The sequence below is a fragment of the Lingula anatina genome, chromosome 2, assembly GCF_051362555.1.
Source record: "Lingula anatina isolate TDL-2025a chromosome 2, LinAna3.0, whole genome shotgun sequence".
In the NCBI taxonomy this organism is placed as follows: Eukaryota; Metazoa; Brachiopoda; class Lingulata; order Lingulida; family Lingulidae; genus Lingula; species Lingula anatina.
Window position 1 is genome coordinate 9,613,395 of NC_141768.1, and position 19,000 is coordinate 9,632,394.

Below are 19,000 nucleotides of genomic sequence, written 5' to 3' on the forward strand. Positions count from 1 at the left end.
TAGGAAAGAAAGAAAAAAAAAAATAAATAAATAAATAAAATAAAATAAAATAAAATAAAATAAAATAAAATAAAGAAAAAATATAGAGAAAAAGAAAAAAAAAAAGCAGCTACCAATCCACAAGGAAAATGATTGAATGTGAAATATAAAAGATCTTAATAAAAGCATAAATTTCAATATTAAATTATGTCAGTGGTATGGTGAGCATTAGTAATCTATAAAAAAAAAGTAACATAATAATGGTCGAACACGCCGTCAGATGGCGCATACACAGGTGTTTACTAATCTTCACAGCAGTAGCAATATGCTCATATCATAGCAGCTCAAATTAAGGATGAATCATATTTAGATAAAGATATAAATAAGGTAAATCGTTTCTGCTGCAACTTGGAAATAAAATATGAATAATCGAAACGGTATTAGCCTTTCATGCTTAGAAACGGTCATGTGCTCTGATTCGGCCAATCACATACCCAGCATTAGCTTCAATATGGCGGATTCTATCTGAGGGAATTTCAAGGTAGTAACACTGTGATTTTAATAGCTTAGCAAGCGTTTGAGTGAGGCGTTCGACATGAAAATGGGTGGTAGGAGCCAAGTGAATAAGTGGAAACATATTTGTGAGTATCATTTTATCCTGACACGTTTAGTGCAGACATGGTCTTATATCGTATTAATGTTTTGGGTTTTGCTGCAACTTTTTAGTATGTCACTGTCAGTGCTACCAGTGTTATATTTACACTGCATTAAAAGTTGTACTCTACAAAAATTAAACTCAGACTCTAACACACAGGACTTACTTGGAATGTAATGTTTGCTGCTGTATAATTTTGGTGTGTATGGATTTCCACTTTTACGGTATTTCCCATCCAAATGTAAACAAAATCACTCAACAGCTTCAGCATCTTTCAGCATATGCTGTAGTGTGAAGCTTTCATATGTAGGCAAGAAATTTTACACTCTCTGCCTCTTTAAGTCTGTGAACAAGCCATGATATTGGTAAGGAATATACTGTTGGCAAATTTTACAAGTCAATGTTAACTGTATGGCTTGATTGAAAGTTAAGAATATATATTTCATACTATAACATATTAATTTATTTTAAATTTTTCAAGAGAGAAGACTGAAATATGTCTGAAACAACAAAGAAAACCAAGACCAGAGAGGAGGAAGACAGAGAGTTGTTTCTTGAATTGGTAAGAAGTGGAGACATTTCATCAAGTCAGGCTCAGATTTACACACAGATATTCATCTCTGTGTTTGTGTGTGTGTTTGTGTGTGTGTATGAGCATGTAAAAGAATGTCATGTTAAATTAAAAGAAATAAAGAAAAAATTATGGCAGCAATTCATAATAGTTCAGTATATCTGTACCTTGTACAAGTGTATTGTTTTTAGATATTTTCATATTCAGTAAGCTGTCAATATCATAGAAATAAACATAGAAGATATAGGTTGGTGATGTTCAGCTTGATAAATGCACATGGCATAATTATTGCATAAACTTGTATGGAACAGATGTAATGTCTTCACTCTACTAATTCAATATCTGTCTTTTATACAGTGTACAAACAATGGCATCAATAATGCAGCACAAGAGGGACCATCAGTACAGCTTATTGAGATGTTTTTCTCAGGATATCCCAGAATCATTGGGATGCATAATTTTCCCAATTTGCAGTGTTTATGTATTATTGGGCAGTCAATACAGAGGATTGATGGGGTCATGCGTCTCACAAAGCTAAAGGAACTGTGGATTGCTGAATGTGAGCTAAAGGTAAAGTTAATCGTCAGATAATATAGTTTTTGTTACAGTGTTTCATTTGTAGCTTACTCTTTTCTCAGACCATTTTCTAACCTTGAAAAATTTTGGTATTTCTTATGGAACAAATTTGCTAAATGTGAACTAATGTTTTGTGAAAGTGATATGAGTACATACAAATTTCTGCCATGAAAAACAAATTGAATTAGTTTGTCTATCACATGTTATTTTATGGTAAAAAATTGCCGTTCATATTAATTTCTCATGCTATTATTTGTTCATATTGTTTTTATTTTTTTGTTACAGAAAATAGAGGGTTTGGGCGACATGAAGCAGTTGCAAAAACTCTATTTATATGCCAATCAAATAGAGAAGATTGAAAATCTTGATCGTCTTACACAATTGGAGGTTATTTGGCTGAATGGCAACAACATAAAGAACATAGATGTAAGGGGTGTATAATCATATTGGAATTCTATGTGTATACTTTCCATATTTATGGTTTTATTTGATTGTAATCTCATTGTATGAACAGTTTTACAGTTTAAGTAACAGAAGCTGTGATGGTCATGGTGCAGTTGCAGTACAAGTAGATAAAAGAAACAAAAGGAAAGTTCAAATTGTAAGGCAATATTTTTGATGTGTTGTTTTTATTTCCAGGGTTTGACAAATCTGAAGAAACTAATAGAAGTCAACCTGGCAGAAAACCAAATTCAAAAACTAGGTAATGTTTCTGCATATAATTTGATTTTAAAATAAAATACTATTCAGTGTACTTCCTAAAATCTTGTAACTACATGTTAGTTGGTTTGATAAGGCATTTCTTTGAATGCCATCCATCAGATGAGAGGTCCTACATATGAAGTGACATTTATTTCAATAGTGTAACATAATGTAAATGGTGAATGTATGTTATCTACTCCTATCTATTCTATAGGTCATTCCTTAGATAATCTTGTGAATCTGGAGAACCTCAATCTCTCAGGAAACAAGCTGTATTCCTTTAAAGTAGGTACCATTTATATCAAAGTTAAAGGATTTTGATGTGGATATTTGAATTAAGAATGACATCTTATGATAAGTTTTAAGTATGAAGGAAGTTTTACTTTTGATTACACTGGATATTTATTGCTTACACAGTTTTCACACTCTCAGCTGAAGTTACAGTTGTGACCACTATGGCAAGTAGTGTGACTGTTGGTCTTTGTGAATAGATTAATCCAAGATGTTATGGTATTCATCTGTTATACTTTAATTAAATCCAAGTATCATGTCAGTAACTTTGCCATAAATTGCTTGTTATCTTTCCAGGATATCACGTCCCTTGTTCGCCTTCCTAAATTAACACACCTGGGTCTCAAAGACCCAAACTTTGCCCCCTGTCCAGTGGCCTTGCTGTGTAACTACTCCACCCATGTGTTATATCACCTGCCAGGGTTACTGAGATTGGACACCTATGATGTGTCCAGTAAGCAGCTTAAGGCAGCAGCAGAGGTAATTTTGAGTGGTTTTAAAAAGAATGTTTAGTATTTAAGCTTAGTTTTTGTGCCTTTATTTTCTTTTTGTTGACGTTTGTCCATTAATGAAATGGCCATGGTTTTTTGTAACACTAATTTTATTACAAGATATATATTTTGATTTAAACTGTACCACAAATGTTTTATACTTATCACATTTGTTATACAATACTGTTTGGCATGCTGGAATGTACTTAAACATGATATTCATTCAATTCCAAAGAGACAGTGGTGTTGTTACCTTGAGATTATAATTATTTGGTACAATAGGGAACAGTGACAAAGAAGAAGATGTATTACACCATGAGAATGAAGACAGTAAGAAGGAAGCAGGCAGATCAGCTACTGACACTTAAGAAAACCCGGGATGAAGTGTATTATAAACATCCACATGAACGGATCAAAGCTTTGTGGTTTAGCATCAAAGAGGTGAATATGACTTCTTGTATTTGTGAACACTTTAAAATAAATACAAATAATCATAACTTTTTAATGCAGTGAGAAATGAGTTTTAAAGGATTAGTGATTATTGTTGACTATATAAATTTTGTCTGGTATTATATGCTTAAAAACCATTTTGCTGACACCTGAATACATTACATAGTACTTGAGGTCAACCTGTTAAGTTTTAATATATCTGTTTGCTTCAGATTGATCGTGAGCTGGTAGACATGAAGCAAAGGTCAGGCCACATTGAAGATGGCCATGAAAGTGGGACAGAAAGTGATAAAGATGCCAGAGCAATGGAGGTATTTCATATTGAAATATGTGACCTACTTTCTCAGATTTTAAGTTGCCCTTGTCAGTATATATTTAATGTTGTTAGAAAGAAGTGGATGAGAATGTCCAACTTTATTTCAGGACATCATTTAGTTTAAAAAACACATGATGTTTGACTGAACTTGCGTAATTGAAAATAGATTATTTGTGAATGATTTGAGTGACTTATAATATACATTTAATTTTTTTGACAACAAAGGTTGAAATGGAACAAACTATAAGTGCCAAATTAGACCACAAGCAAGAAACCTTAAGACACAGAATGAACCACTGGGAGGAAAAATGTGATGAGTGAGTCTGAAGACAATTTCTTTATATAAAAAATACACTCATATAATCACTTATATCAAAAGGGAGGTATTTGTTATTTTGATGAAAGATGGAATAGCATTCATGGCATGGTTTTGTCTATGTCATGCTGAAACCAGATAAGATAGAAAAGCAAGATAATCACAACAGTTACTCATAGTCAAAACATAAAGTCAGTATGCTGAAAAAGTCATAATTAAGAAGGAAATCACAAAGATTATGATTATAATGATAGAACAACTTTTGTTTGTAGGATTGATTTCCACTACAATGAAGCTATCACAAAAACGCGTCAAGCAGGAGACACGGAGGTGACCAGGTTGATTACTGAGCTGGAAACAGGTGGAAATGTCCGATATGAAGATGGGAAACCAACTGATGTTTGGTAAGTATATTGGTGAGTGATTGGCAAAGATAGATTATGTTTTTGTATTACAAGTTGGAAGTTTAAAGTAGTAGAGGATATTTGAATTAAGAGCTCCAAGTTAACATATTTTTGGTAGCATGTTTTATACCTTATGTAGGGTCATTGTTTTCTGAAATCCTACTTGACAGGTGTATTTTATTAGTTAATCAATTCATTGCCTAAGTAATGGTTTCATTGTACACCAGTGTATTATGTCATATTACATTTACCAGCATGATTATAAGGTTTAAGTATAAAATGTGAAGTTCAGTTTTTGCAGGATCATATTTCATTGTCTGAGATTTAGACAAAATGAGAGTTAAAGAAATTGCCTTGGAAGTTTGATATGAAGTGCCATGTCTTTGCCACTTTTATTATGGCATCAGGTATTTTTTCTTCAGGTTCACCTCTTGCCATGATCTGATCCTGTCCAGGTTTTGTGCAGTAGACTACAGGGAGTTTGGCATTCAGGGCATCATGATACACAGGATTACCAGGGTACACAACAGAATACTCAGGACACGGTTTGATGACAAACTGAGCACCTTGTTAGATGATGATGACAGTTATCTTCCTTCTACAAGGTAACTGCTCTGTAAAGTTTGTTGATTGTTTTTGTGATTTTTTATTTCAAGACCAAGTATGTTTTATCATTTACTACAGCATATACTTTTTTTGCATAGTATAGATGACGATAAAGACATTGGGCATATATATATGTATTTTAGTTCTTAGAAGATAATTTGAGCTGCCAGCACTTATTCTAAAGATGATGAGAAAGAAAGTGGAGTCTTTCATATATGTTTGTATTAAGTAATTTAAGTAATGATTTTATTGTTCCTCTTGAAGGAGTGGCTCCCACAAGAAGCTGATTGAGTACTTGTTCTGGGTGTGGGACCCTGAGCTTCCAGGAGGAACCAGTGAGCCTGCCAGAGTGCTGGAGGAAGGCTTCTTGGATTCTGATACTTATAGGGTGAATAGCAAATTACTAAATACAAATGGTTTTGATGAATATAATGTTTGATATAAATAGAGTAAGGATTGTGTTCTTAGTGTGTTTTGTTGGCATTTTGTAATTTATGGTATGAAGATATGTCTTAAAAAGTATGTGACACTCAGTATTCCAATCAAGACAAGTTTTTTTTTTTTTTTTTTTTTTTTTTTTGCATAAGAGTTTTAACATTGCTTCATTTACTTAAACTTAATGCAATGAGCTAAGGTATAAAACAGAAATGAACAATTTTATAACAATATTGTCTTTTATTCTATTATCTGTTCAGCAACTTGGTAAAGATGCAGCTGTACCCCTGACCAACAGTTTGAGCCTTGCAGACAGGTTAAGAATTGACCACCTGAAGAAAGCAGCTAGGTCCAAGCCATATAAGGAACCATGTCCATTCAGACATGGTACGCATTTACAAAAGGATTTGACATTGCATTCCATCCTATTTGTTCCATTTCATCCAATGTATTTCTAATGTATAATCAGATTATAATTTGTCATGCTAGGACATATTCTAATACCTGGATTAAAGTATTTTAAAACTTGACATTTTAAAGTTAATGGTAACCTGCATATACTTATAAAGAATTTAAGGATTATTTTTATATAAATTTAATGCCTGTCTAAAGTAATATTTCCTTTAGCTAAAAACTCCTTAATCTTATTCAGGACATGTTGTGGTGTGCAAAGTATATTTAGGCAGGAACTCCCAGGCTCTGGATACTAAGTAAGGCTAAGACTACTCAGTTTTATGGCTATGCTCAGTTTTGTGCCATTCCTGTATTGATTTAGCAAGCAGAATATTGGGTGTTAGTTAGTAGTAAGACTGTGATACAAATTTTGATAATATTCTTTTCGTTGTATGCTGTAGTATATGTTTATAAGTACATGGTTGAATCAGTTTTAAAAAATGTCAAAATAAGGATTATGTCAGAAAAACCAGATATCAAGCCTCCTAAAGGCATATTGTTTAATTAAAGTATTGATAAATAATGTGATGAATCTGTGATATTATGTGTTTATACAACTGCTGTTCTCTGTTGAATTGATTTACCTCAGAGCTTTGTTTTCTGTTACAACAGGATCCAAAGAGGCCATTATCCCAAAGTTGATTCCGTTTTCAAACCCAGGAAAATTTCAGGTAATGGAGGTGAAACAAAAAGTGCATAACTTGTGTAGTGTAGATATCAGAAATGCCATTAAAGGCTTCAGCAGTGAAAGATTGAGAATAAGGGAAAGCGTATGAGTATTTGCATTAACACTGAAATTTTTTTGTTTCTTGACAGACGGGTGAACGTTTCTATTTCTATTAGATTTTGATTTTTTAACATATTGTTCGCTATGCAAATGTAATGACCTGTTATTCATGTTCTGTTGATTGAAAGATTGGAGTGCTTAGCATATTGAATTACATTGCACAAAGTCACTAGTGGATGCATGTTAAACTTAATGATTTTTAGAAAATGATAAAGAATATGAAGCATTTTCTCAATATCCTTGTTAATTCTAAATGCTAAATAGAAAAAAGTGTCTTTGCTGAACACATTCCAAATAGCCAGTTGAATCTCTCTTAGTAAAATTAACAGTTAAGAATTAACTTGACATTCACAGTTTTACAGAGTATTTACATTAATCTTGGGGTGCTTTCCCAGATTAAGTTTTAGATCGACCTAACTCCCTGGGGGTTCACGCTAAATTGCAGTCAGCCGGGCACCATAGTTAATTACCCCCTTACAGCTTTTAGTAGGCGGGACAGACGCTTAAGCCAGCCAAGCTGACAGTAATCTAGTGAGACTCCCCACAGGGATAGATCGATCTAAAAATCTATGGAAATGGGGTGTTGGTCAAAACAAAATTGCATTTGTAATATTTCATGCAGGCAAAGGCACTCCTAAGTCAGAAGCACTCCATGGACAGGCTTGTGAATGCAGTACCAGGCAGTGTGAATGGTTTATATTTGACCATGAACTAGTGGTGCCAGAATACGTGATTGACTTTGAATATATCACAAGGGTAAGAGAGCAAAATATTGGATGAAAAAGTTTCAAGGGCAATTTGTTTTTGTAGAGATACTTGTGAATACGAAATAAAATTGTCTATCTTTGCAGCAGAAGTAAATGCAATTAATTGGTAAATGATCAATAAGTGTTTCTCAACAAATGTATGTGGTACAGATTTTTTTAAAGGAAACATATAAACATTGTTAAGTAAAATTATCAGAGACCTTATTTATGGCAAAATGATTTCAATATGCCTTTTATGTGTCCTTTAATTTTTTTATCTTCACTCTCAGGTGAAGCCCACACATCCATTTGCCTGTGTAGATGTTGGAGAATTAGGAAGCAAAGCCACAGAAGCTGGGGATTCTAATGTGGATGCAGATGTGCTCATGATGGAACCAATCATTAAACCAAGACCAAGGTAAAATGTTGTGTGCAATGATATGATAAACCTAAAAGTCTCATATTAACATGGGTTTTAATAAATCTGTTTATCATGGGAATTTTATCTTTCATGGTATGTATCATAATTTTGGAAGATATTTATGATGAAATTAAGAAAATCAAAATTGGCACACAAATTAGCTATTAAGTGTTTTGGATATATTTTCCCTTCCTCCTATTGATCATTTTACAGAAGATTTTTAAAAAGTTTGATTCAACTTCTAGGTTCATAACAATAACTGATGAACTGGTGCTGAAAGTTGCCAACTGTGATAATCTTATCAATGTGACAGAGCTTAATCTCCATGGCAATGGCCTGAACCGCCTTCGCAATCTGAACAATGTGCCAAACTTAAAGAAACTCATTGTGTCCTTCAACGAGCTCACCAAACTTGACGACATTGCTCATCTTGTGAGTATTCTGGATATATATATATTTTTTTGTGATGCATGAAGTTTGACTCATATAAAGTGTTACTGCCTGAGTACATGTCGTTATGGCCGTGTTAGTGAGCTGACCAATTGGTCATGTGAGACCAGAATTACAATGTTAGGGTGTGTATGTAGTCATTTGAGGTTATGAATGACCATTGGATATTACAGTAGCCATTTGGCCATACAGTAACATTTTTGTCAGAATAGGGAAGGTTAAAACTTTTATGTATTTAGTATTCACATTTTTCCAAAGCCCACACACAGTTCTTGAAAACTACTACCTCACTTCTTATTTCTTGCTGCCTAGAGATAATAATGTGTTTGATATTAACTCTTCCAAAACATCTTTATTTCCCTAGCCTCTTGAATATGTTGATGCCAGCTTCAACAAGATTGCTACATTGGAGGGAATGAAGGTAAATGGTTAATGGTCCAAAATGTCTTTAGCTCAGTTTAATAGTAAATAACTTTTTGAAACAAACAATGTCAAGTTCTTAAATATGTACAAGATTACTGCATTTTAGTGTGTTAATTTCGAATGTATTTTCTTCATCAATACTGTGTTTCAGTTGATTTTTTAAATAAAGCAATTATAATATGGTTTTCATTTGTATAGAAATTCTTTACACATTTGCAGTTTTGTTTCATCATTGTTGTGTTTATCACATCTTATTTATAGAGTTAATGGTAACCTGTATACATATATTGCAAATCTTTATTTATTTGTAGAACATGAGCAAATTGAAATTCTTGGACCTAAGCTGGAATCATCTGTTCAGTACCAGAGAAGAGCTGGCCATAATAAGGAAACACTGTCCAAGTCTGGCTCAGCTGGACATTAGGCATAATCAGTGGCAAAAGGTGGGAACTGGTTTATATATATTCAGTGAATATTTATTGTAACCATTTGAATAAAATTGGGTCGTACTTAAGACATGATAATTTTAATTGGTGAGTCTCTATTTATAAGTAATATATTTAAGGGTACATGTGTGGGGTTAACTGGTAAGATTTTTTTCATTTGGTCATCATATTCATTTGAACATAGGAGTCATAATGACTTATTTTGGTAAAATGTATGTTAATTGCAAATCCCTATTTTGTTTTACCATAATATGCATTGTTAGTGTCTTGATAAAGCATTATTTCTCCTGATAATTCCAACTATCAACTTCAGCCTGATGGTCTCAGACTGAGGGCTATAGGCCGGTTAAAGGCCCTGACTGTACTAGATGGTATTCCTGTGACAGAATCTGAAGCCACAGCAGCTTTGAGAATGGCAGCAGGTTCCAGAATATCACAGGTGTCTTTGCTGACACATTCCAGGTAAGAACTGTTTAAGTAAAACTAAAAGATAAGAATTAACTTGACATTTACTGTAATGTAAAAGATTTACAATGATTTTAGCCAAAACAAAATTCAGACAACATAATGCCATTTTAGGAATGATATGCTCAACATGTAAAAATGTTAACAAGAGGTGACTTCATTATAGACAGTGAACCATGGACAGTCAATAGCTGTGAATGTTGTGAAGTAAATTACACTGGCACAAAAATATATTCTAACCTGTCCCTGCTCGTTTAGAACTGACACAGTGCGCCCCAGGAGCCTGAACCTGTCCCCGTGTTCTCTGGTGCTAAGCCAGTTCAGCCGCTTCAAGCCTGACAGACTTGGGGAGCAGGACAATGAGTGGTATGCTAAGGTAAATGATGAATATATATATAACATTTCTTAACATTTTGATAGAATAATATGTTGCTGAAAGTGGAAAAGAGGTGGATTACATTGATGATGTTGCTTTAACAGAATATGATATGATTAAGAACCCCCCCATTGTTTGTTTATTAAATGATCCACACAAATTGCAGTTTAAGCCCATTCTGAAATTAAATAAAAAGTGAAATATGTCAAAATTTGGACACATTAAAATTTGATTTAAATCATTTTAAAAGTCGACATTCTCCTGGTATCATATAAAAATGCTGGTCCTGATTCTGTTCCTTCTTTCTTTCTTTTCAAGGTGACATCTTTGAATCTGGACGGTCAGCACATCAGTAAACTGTCCAACCTGAAGAGACTGGAGAACCTCAAGTGGGCTTCATTCAATGATAATGACCTGACCAGGATTGAGGTGAGTGGCATTGGACATCAAGGGGTTCAAATAAAAAAAAAAGGACAGTGGTCAAGTTGGACGTAGAATGGTAGATAAAAACTAAGAATGAAGGCACATAGGATGAATTAATTTGGTATAACACCAGTGCAGAAGTCCAATAACTTTAGTTAGTTGGTAGTGCCTTACCTGTACAGGGTTTTACACTCTGGGTTTGGAATTATGGATGTAAGTATGTTAATAGCCTCTTCATTGCCATGACACATTTAAGAATATGTTGGAGATTGATGGTTTGAAATAAGACCAACACTGCAGGGAGTTCTGGTAAACAGTAGTAAATTGGTTTGTCACATGTGGTCAATACGTAGTTATCACAATGAGTCTCATATTTCTGATTACAGGGGTTGGACAGCTGCACCAACCTTGAAGAACTATGCCTGGAAAACAACTGTCTCACAAAAATCGAAGGACTTGCCAAGCTTACCAAGCTTCAGAAACTGTTGCTAGGGCACAACTATATCACCACGCTGGACAATGTAGGCTTGGATAAGATGAATGAGCTGGTGCACCTCTCAGTGGAGAACAACAGGCTGGGGTCTCTGGTTGGTGTGCAGAGGATTACTGGTCTGATGGAGCTCTATGTGGGCAACAACCTCATTGGTAACATCAGGGATATATTTTATTTGAAGGTGAGTGATCAGGTATCTCATTATCTGTTTATAAGGCTGAATGACTACGAGAGTAATGGGGAGACTTTTTTTGTGATCAATTGTCTTCAGTTAAAAACTGTGTTAAGTACAAGTGACTGAGTATATATAATTTGTTTGTAAAACTCCGTAAAGTTGAAAATGCACTAAAAGGTGCATGGCATTGCTTCATGTCATGGCTTAAGTTGTATCCATGTTTGAAATCCATAATCTTTTTCCTTTTCAGAATCTTTCAAATTTTTTGATCCTGGAGATGTATGGAAACCCTGTGGTGAGCGAAACTGATAACTACAGGTTGTTTGTGATCTACCACCTGAAGCCACTGAAAGCCTTGGATGGATTGGCTATTGTAAGTGACCTAAAAAACTGTCAATATGTAATATGATGTGGTTATGATATGACATAACATAATGTAAACATTATAAAATGAACAAATTTAATTTATTTCTTGTCTTTTTCTACTGATGAAAAACATTTTCAGCATAAATTTCAGCTGTGAATAAGGACCTTAACTATATCCTACCTTCCAGTTCAAACAAAGCATGGCCACCAGATATCTGAACTAATCCCTTTTCTTAGATGATACATAGTATTAGAATACCTTTAAAATGTTATATGTTTGCCATAGATAGAAATTTTCACTGTACATTTTCCTTATTATTGATTTTCTTCTGACCAGGAAGCTTCAGAAGCATCCCAGGCCAAGGATTTATATGGAGGTAGACTTACACTGGACTTTGTGGCAGAAAAAGTTGGACACAGTAACTTCAATGAAGTGAGAGAATTGGACTTTCCCAATGCTTCTGTGAGGACAGTAGATCTTGGCAATGGGCAGTATTTCCACAACTTGAGGAGGTTTGTAACTGTTGAAATGTAGGATGAATTGTATGGGATGGACTGACAATCTGAAATAATTTTAATTGTTTACAAAAGAAACTTCTTAGATGTCTGTTTGCATGTGCGTTCTTCTATGCTTGCTGATCATGATGAAGAGGAGCAATATAACAATGTCTGTCAGACCTGTTCTCTCTTATTTTTTCTGCAGAAATTTTATAAACTATCATAAAAACTATCATTAAATTGAAAATGGCTTATTAGAGTTCAGTTTCAAATAAAGTTATAAGAAGGCCTTGATGATAAAGTTGTATAATAAAAGTAATTTCTAATGTCCTTTCATTTCAGTGTTAATTTGGAGCATAATAACCTATCTTCATTCAGTGGATTGATATACCTGGTGAACCTGAGGGTAAGAGTATTATGACAGTAGTTACAAGCACTCACTCACAAGATAAATACTAATCATTCACTAACAGAGATTAAATGGAAGAAAAAGTAGTACAGTTTATAGTAGTATAGTATAATTTTTGTACCTAACTCAAAATACAGTTTGCAATAAGTTCTGTTTTTTTTTTTTCGTGTCATTAAATCAGGTGCTGTGTCTCAACCACAACCACGTGGAATGTATTGTTCCACGTCCAAAACCTCAGGCTTCTATCAAGTCTCGTGTGGCAGCAACTATAAACTCCAGTGTGGACAACACAGCCCCCAGTCAAGACCTGTACAACCCTGAGTCATACACGCCAATACTGGAGAATTTAGAGGTTCTGCATCTTGGGTAAGTTTTCACTGAAGAAGGCAGGCTATTGAGTAAGATTCAAGATTTTTAGAACTGCATTCTTTGTTTTGATAGTATTTCTGTTTAATAGATTTTTTTTCAAAGAGATAATAAACATATGTTTGCACATATCTGTTCAGGTATAATGGTATCAAGAGCATGATGGATCTACAAGTGAGCAGGCTGACAGGGTTGAAAGCATTGTTTCTACAGGGTGAGAAGAGAACAGTACTTGTGGAATGCATGATTTAAATATTATGCTGTAATCATATTTTACAGACAAATGTTACTTTTTTTAACCTTATGGTGTTTTATGGGTTTCTTCTTTTACACTTTATGTAAAAGAATTTAGAAGAAGTAATTTCACTTACAAGTGAAACCAAAACCTTTATTCAAGTATTTTAAAATCTTATTCAAATCTTCACAGAGGAAATGAATGAATGTTGTGGAATATTATAAAATATAACCATTATTGACTTTAAGTATACAATTTTCTCCCAGGCAATGAAATAACCAAGGTGGAAGGTCTTGAAGGGCTGCAGGATCTGAGAGAACTCGTCCTGGACCGTAACAAGATCAAGTCCATCACAGAGATCTCCTTCATGAATCAGTGGAACCTTCAGGAGCTTCACATGGAGGAAAACAGAGTAAAGGAGTTAGATGGGCTGACAGTGCTGGAGAACTTACAAAGACTCTACCTGGGCATGAACAGGATACAAGTGAGTGGGACATTTCAAACTTATCATTGTCTAGATTTTACTGTAATCGTATTGTTTTTCACATGGATATGCCATGAACTTGATTTTTGTGTGGTATTCTGTGTTTTGAATGGATTTTTTAAATTTTATTATATTTTATTGGTTATGCCAGTACTAATGATTGCTATGAATACATAATTTAAGTAATAACCATGAAAAATTTGTAATATTTGCTGATTTCAGGATATCTCAGAGTTGGAAAAGATGGAGTGTCTACCAAACTTGATTGAATTATCAGTTGTCAGTAATGCCGTAAGTAAAGTGCATGATGGAAGGTTTTGTGTTTAAATTAATATATTTCAGTAAAGAGATAGCAAACCTAATTATAATTGTGATAACAAAGTTCCACATATATTTTGGCCTTAAACTAACAAGGCAATAACCATTTCAAATACTGATCAGTAATCTACATTTGGATTTATTAAATTAATGATTAATCCAATTTCTTTTATTCTAGGTTGCACGGCGGCTGATCCACAGACCAATGTTGGTTTTCAGGATGCCCAACTTGATGATCATAGATGGTATTCCAGTCAGTGATGAAGAAAGAGCAAAAGCAGAACTCTACTTCATGGACCAACAGGTATTTAGTCAGTTTTTTTGCCAGGATATTAAATAATTGCTGATATAGATAAGCATTTTCCTATTGTAACGTGTTCCTTTTTTTCTAGAAAATACATTGTCTTATAGTAATATTTTAATAGTTAATGTCTGTTAATATTTGTATTATTTTTAAATTATTTTTTGTTTCTGCAATCCATATTTTTCTTTCAAATGTATCCAACAACCTTCTTGAGACAATTTGTTTGCATACTAGTTTAGTACTATTATACTAATTCAAACACCATCTTTAACCAGCCTCCACAGATTACCACAACAATAGAAGCAACACTTCCAGGCATTGGTCAGTATAAGACCAGCATCCCTGTCAAAGTGACCAATGTCCAGCTTGCCTCTCCAGACCGGTCATCTTGGAGTGGAACAATACAGTACTCAGATGAACCTATTGCATATGATTCTAGAGGTGAACCTTGTCCTGTGTTATCTGTCAGCATGATCATGGTTGGTCTTATGGCATATATCATTTGTATACAAAATAAGTAACCCATACCCTTACATTTACAAAATAACCGTGAATTTGGCAAAAGATTCTAAAAACTAAATGTCAAAAGATCTGGTCATTAAATAAAATCACCCTCTTCATTATAATAATTGTGATAGATTACTTACATGAAAAGCTCAACAGCATAGCAAAACTTGCAGTACAAAAGTAACCCCTGCTATTATTACATTGTAGTACGAAGACGTAATAATCAACAGAATCCAGTTACCACAGCACCATCTGCCATCAGTTTAGCTTCAAGAACAGCGAGTTCTACATATCCAATGGGTTCCACTCAGTCCACCACCTCCGGTCAGCCCAGGAATGGGGGGACATTTGGATATCAGTATGGACAGCAGGATTACATGAGCCATGGGGAAAGCTTAGCACGGTAAATGTACTTGTTGTTGTCAAAATTTGGGATAGCATGGTAAATGTACTTTGTTGTCAAAATTTGGGTTTGATGTTTTTAGATTGTTTAGGAAATTTTAAGGGAGTTTCCATTTGCATTTACTTTAATATTTTTGCAACTGGCATTCCTGAGTAGTCACAGAGTTATCACATACTCTTTCATTATTTCATTTCAGATTGATGAGTAAAAGCAACAGAAGGTTGTAGCATAATGAAAGTTCCTTTGATAGGTGACAGAGTGTGGCAAATGGCATGATAAAGCAATATTAGTTGAACCAATTTAAAAGTCAAAGCAAAATTGCTTTATTGGTGATTTCTTATCTCCAGATCTGATCTTTTTAAGGTCAACCAAAAAAAGGTCCTTGGGTTGTTGTAGTTTAACTACCAATCAAATATATCAATTTGAGGATGTGGTATTAAACCGAATCTTTTTTTCATGATGATTGAATATTATGTAAAATGTATGTTAATTAGTGACTGTTATGTAAGAGTTTCTAAAATTGTGAAATAAATGATGATGTTAGTAATTCTGAATCAGGCAGAAATGTATATATAACTTTTACTGTAATACAGTAGTTGAGGCAGGGTATGCCCGTTATATTTTTGTCCATGATGACATTTTTTGTGTTATGTAACTATTGTAAAGCACCATTTTTAGTGAAAATCTTATATTTGTACTATTTTTACACAAGTACTTCCGTCCAGTCTTCAGACAGCCAGCCTGTCATTCAAGAATTTGTATATAATTTGCATAATGAACATTCTTTTATGTACGTGTAACATAAGTACACACCTTTGTATGGTTGCTCAATGAAAATCATCGTAACAGATGCCATTTATGTAAAAAATAAACATTGTACTGTACTATTCAGTATTTTACATTTTCCAGTTGAGAAAAAAAAAAAAAGAGTAAAAATAGTTATCCAGTATTGCTGTAAATTTATAACATAATTTTCAAATATGTTATTTTTACATTATTTTCATTTGATTTTAAATAGTATTTGCAGGTTAAGAAAATGAAATATTTTAATATTTTAAAATGCATAAGCTAAAAAGGGAAAGAATGCTATGTTGTTTTTTGATTTTATTTATTCACTAGATTCTAACTTCTAACATTCATGAATAAAAGATACTGTTCCAATGTTCGATTGTTTACAACTTTCCTTAAAATGCTACAAACAGCAACATCTTCTGAAAATAGGACAAATGGAAACGATGTATAACAGAAACACAATTATGACAATCTCCTCAACATGTAGTTTTTCAGTCTTCAGGCTGTTACATTACTGACAGGATGCCAACATCACATAGCATGCATTGGTCACAACAAAGAAATATATACATTCCAGTGCAAATCTATTTGGCAAAGTATATTGATATACAAGGTTTATAGTTCTGCAGTGGATTCCCTTAAGCGTTCCATCTTTGCAGGCAGTAATGTTGCCATTTCAACACAGAGACCATGCTCACTTTTCACCTTCTCTACTGCTTCAGGATTCCTTTTACAGTAATCAACTATAAACTTGTAACATTCCAAACTCGAACTCATATTTCTTAGCCTTTCAACAGGGTCTGGATCAATCAATTTAGAATACAGCCTTCCAGTACAAAACTTGGCAATCAAGGCTGGGCGCACATCATCTTCAGCAAATTTATCTGGCAACTGTTTCTTGGGGTCCCTGAGGGAATCGATGTAAGCATTGTATTTCTCCAAACTCTGTCTGATCAACTGGTTCACTTTTTTGACAGCATGCTGGGTTGGTGGATCTCCACTGGCCTCTATGATGGCTAGCTTTAGGTCCAGCATTGTGCTGTAGGTTTCTGCGAGCTCATACATTAGCTGGCGACAGACAAGCAGGTAAAACTGCGGGTTAAGTTCTTTAAGTACGTCTGACAGCATATCTATGCGCCGTTTATGCATTTTGCACTGCCTTTCAAAATCTGGTTCAAAGAAAGCCAGCACCTTGAACAACTTACTCTGATCCTGGATGATCTCCACATAATCAGAACACCAATCATCTAGAGAATAGAGTTCTTTAGCAGAATTCAACCAGCTTTGAGCTTTAAGGAAAACTTCTCTGACATCACTGAATGTCAACAAGTACTGGTCTGTTACTAGTTCCTCATATTTTGTTACTTCTAAGTTAAATTTCAAATCTATTTTAGTCTTGTCCTTATTTCCAATATCGTTTCCAATAAGATTTGTGGCACCATCTGCCTGATCTTGATTATGATCCCCGGTCCCTACATTGTTACCTTCTTTTTTACCCCTCATATCCTCCCCTTCATCCTTGCCAACTGTCTCCTCTTTTGTCTCCTCTTCTACTCGTGTCCTGCGAAGCTCTTCATCCATGTCTCCGACCTCATCCATCAGTCTCTCTCTTGAAAGCTCCATGAGGGCAAGGCAGTACTTAGACCAGCATCTTTCCAGGTCTGCCTTTGCCTTGTCCATCTTCTCTCTCTCTGCTTCATCTTCAGGAGGAGTTGACATCACTTCATTTAACATAAAGTTTGCACTGGCTAGACAGTGTCGAGCATAGCAGAATTCCCCTTGTGTGATGTAGTATTGGGACAAAGTTGCAGCATTCAGCATCCAATCTAAGGGGTCAAACTGGTCAGTGTCCAGTTGGCGACGCAGTGTGTCATGACAATATACAGCAGCCTTCTCTGTCTGGTCGACCTTGGCATATACTTGAGCCAAATAGTACAAGGTGTGAGTGTAAGTACTTTCAAAGTTTGCCTCTCTCTCCTTGTCAAGCTTTTCAACATCCTTGGTTCTCTCAGGCTGAAACAATTCACTTAGTTTCCATGGGGCATTTCCAACCTCTTGCTTAAACTGTTTGTATAAATCCTCTGATCTCTGGAGGTATGACAGTGCTGTGTCTGGTTGCCGGCGAGTTGTCCATAAGATACCCAACTGGTTGTAGGCATTCTGTACTAGGTTACATGCTTTAATGTCCAGTTTGTGGCTCTCTAGGAGATCCATGCATTTCTTAATGTGCTCTTCTCCAGATGCCATTTCTTCAGTATCCAGGTAATTGACACCAATCAGATACTCAAGAAGACCAAGTCGGATTTTGTTTTTCTCTTCGTCTTCCTTAGAGTCATTTTCATCTGCAAAACGATGGCACAATATGATAAAATGTGAACACTTATAATTTAAAATCTTTAACACTTTATAATAAGATTTTGTTTGGTTATTTTCGAATTTTAACAAAATAATATTTTAAAAAAACGTTGATACTAGGATTTCTCTTTTTCACCTATCCAAAAATGCTGTGATTTCAATTTTTGCTTGTGGCTACACATGCATGTACTGGTACAGTTGCATTAATTATTCTCTTTTCTCAGTCTCCTCATTGTTACCGGCAAAATCAACCTACCACTTAAATCGGATATCTTTTCATGCAGTTGCTTCAATATTTCTCTGGACTTATACTTTGATCTGTAAGGCTCTTCTTCAGGGTCATTCTTAGACTCAATATCACTAAGCCTGTACGCTTCTTTAAATTTCTCATAACCCTCATCCAGCAAGTACTGTTCAACGTTCGCCATGATGATACTGGGAATGTTAACATGACGTACCAATATGTGATATTTGATACAGGATTATCCAGTGATCAGATCAGTGAATTTTAAC

At 34.5% G+C, this 19,000-nt stretch overlaps 2 protein-coding genes across 2 annotated transcripts; one reads left to right on the forward strand and one right to left on the reverse strand.

The window, feature by feature from the left end:
* The first annotated feature begins 449 nt into the window (after nucleotides 1–449).
* On the forward strand, nucleotides 450–16,224 carry LOC106163320 (leucine-rich repeat-containing protein 9). The gene is made up of 36 exons (XM_013540877.2): nucleotides 450–620; nucleotides 1,116–1,196; nucleotides 1,563–1,775; nucleotides 2,067–2,207; nucleotides 2,421–2,484; nucleotides 2,698–2,768; nucleotides 3,072–3,254; nucleotides 3,548–3,706; nucleotides 3,928–4,026; nucleotides 4,257–4,348; nucleotides 4,620–4,751; nucleotides 5,174–5,356; nucleotides 5,622–5,745; nucleotides 6,053–6,179; nucleotides 6,445–6,502; nucleotides 6,858–6,916; nucleotides 7,655–7,788; nucleotides 8,069–8,196; nucleotides 8,445–8,631; nucleotides 9,014–9,070; nucleotides 9,384–9,515; nucleotides 9,832–9,980; nucleotides 10,242–10,359; nucleotides 10,678–10,788; nucleotides 11,169–11,456; nucleotides 11,701–11,823; nucleotides 12,154–12,329; nucleotides 12,657–12,720; nucleotides 12,905–13,089; nucleotides 13,230–13,303; nucleotides 13,591–13,808; nucleotides 14,031–14,099; nucleotides 14,305–14,430; nucleotides 14,706–14,871; nucleotides 15,145–15,340; nucleotides 15,537–16,224. Exons 2-36 carry the CDS (start codon nucleotides 1,131–1,133, stop codon nucleotides 15,565–15,567), a joined length of 4,503 nt encoding a protein of 1,500 aa, XP_013396331.2. The 5' UTR covers nucleotides 450–620; nucleotides 1,116–1,130; the 3' UTR covers nucleotides 15,568–16,224.
* Nucleotides 16,225–16,554: 330 nt separating this feature from the next.
* On the reverse strand, nucleotides 16,555–18,962 carry LOC106163321 (KIF-binding protein). Its single transcript, XM_013540878.2, has 2 exons — nucleotides 18,744–18,962; nucleotides 16,555–18,474 (listed from the first exon to the last, which is right to left on the reverse strand). Exons 1-2 carry the CDS (start codon nucleotides 18,913–18,915, stop codon nucleotides 16,748–16,750), a joined length of 1,899 nt encoding a protein of 632 aa, XP_013396332.2. The 5' UTR covers nucleotides 18,916–18,962; the 3' UTR covers nucleotides 16,555–16,747.
* Between the last annotated feature and the right edge of the window lie 38 nt (nucleotides 18,963–19,000).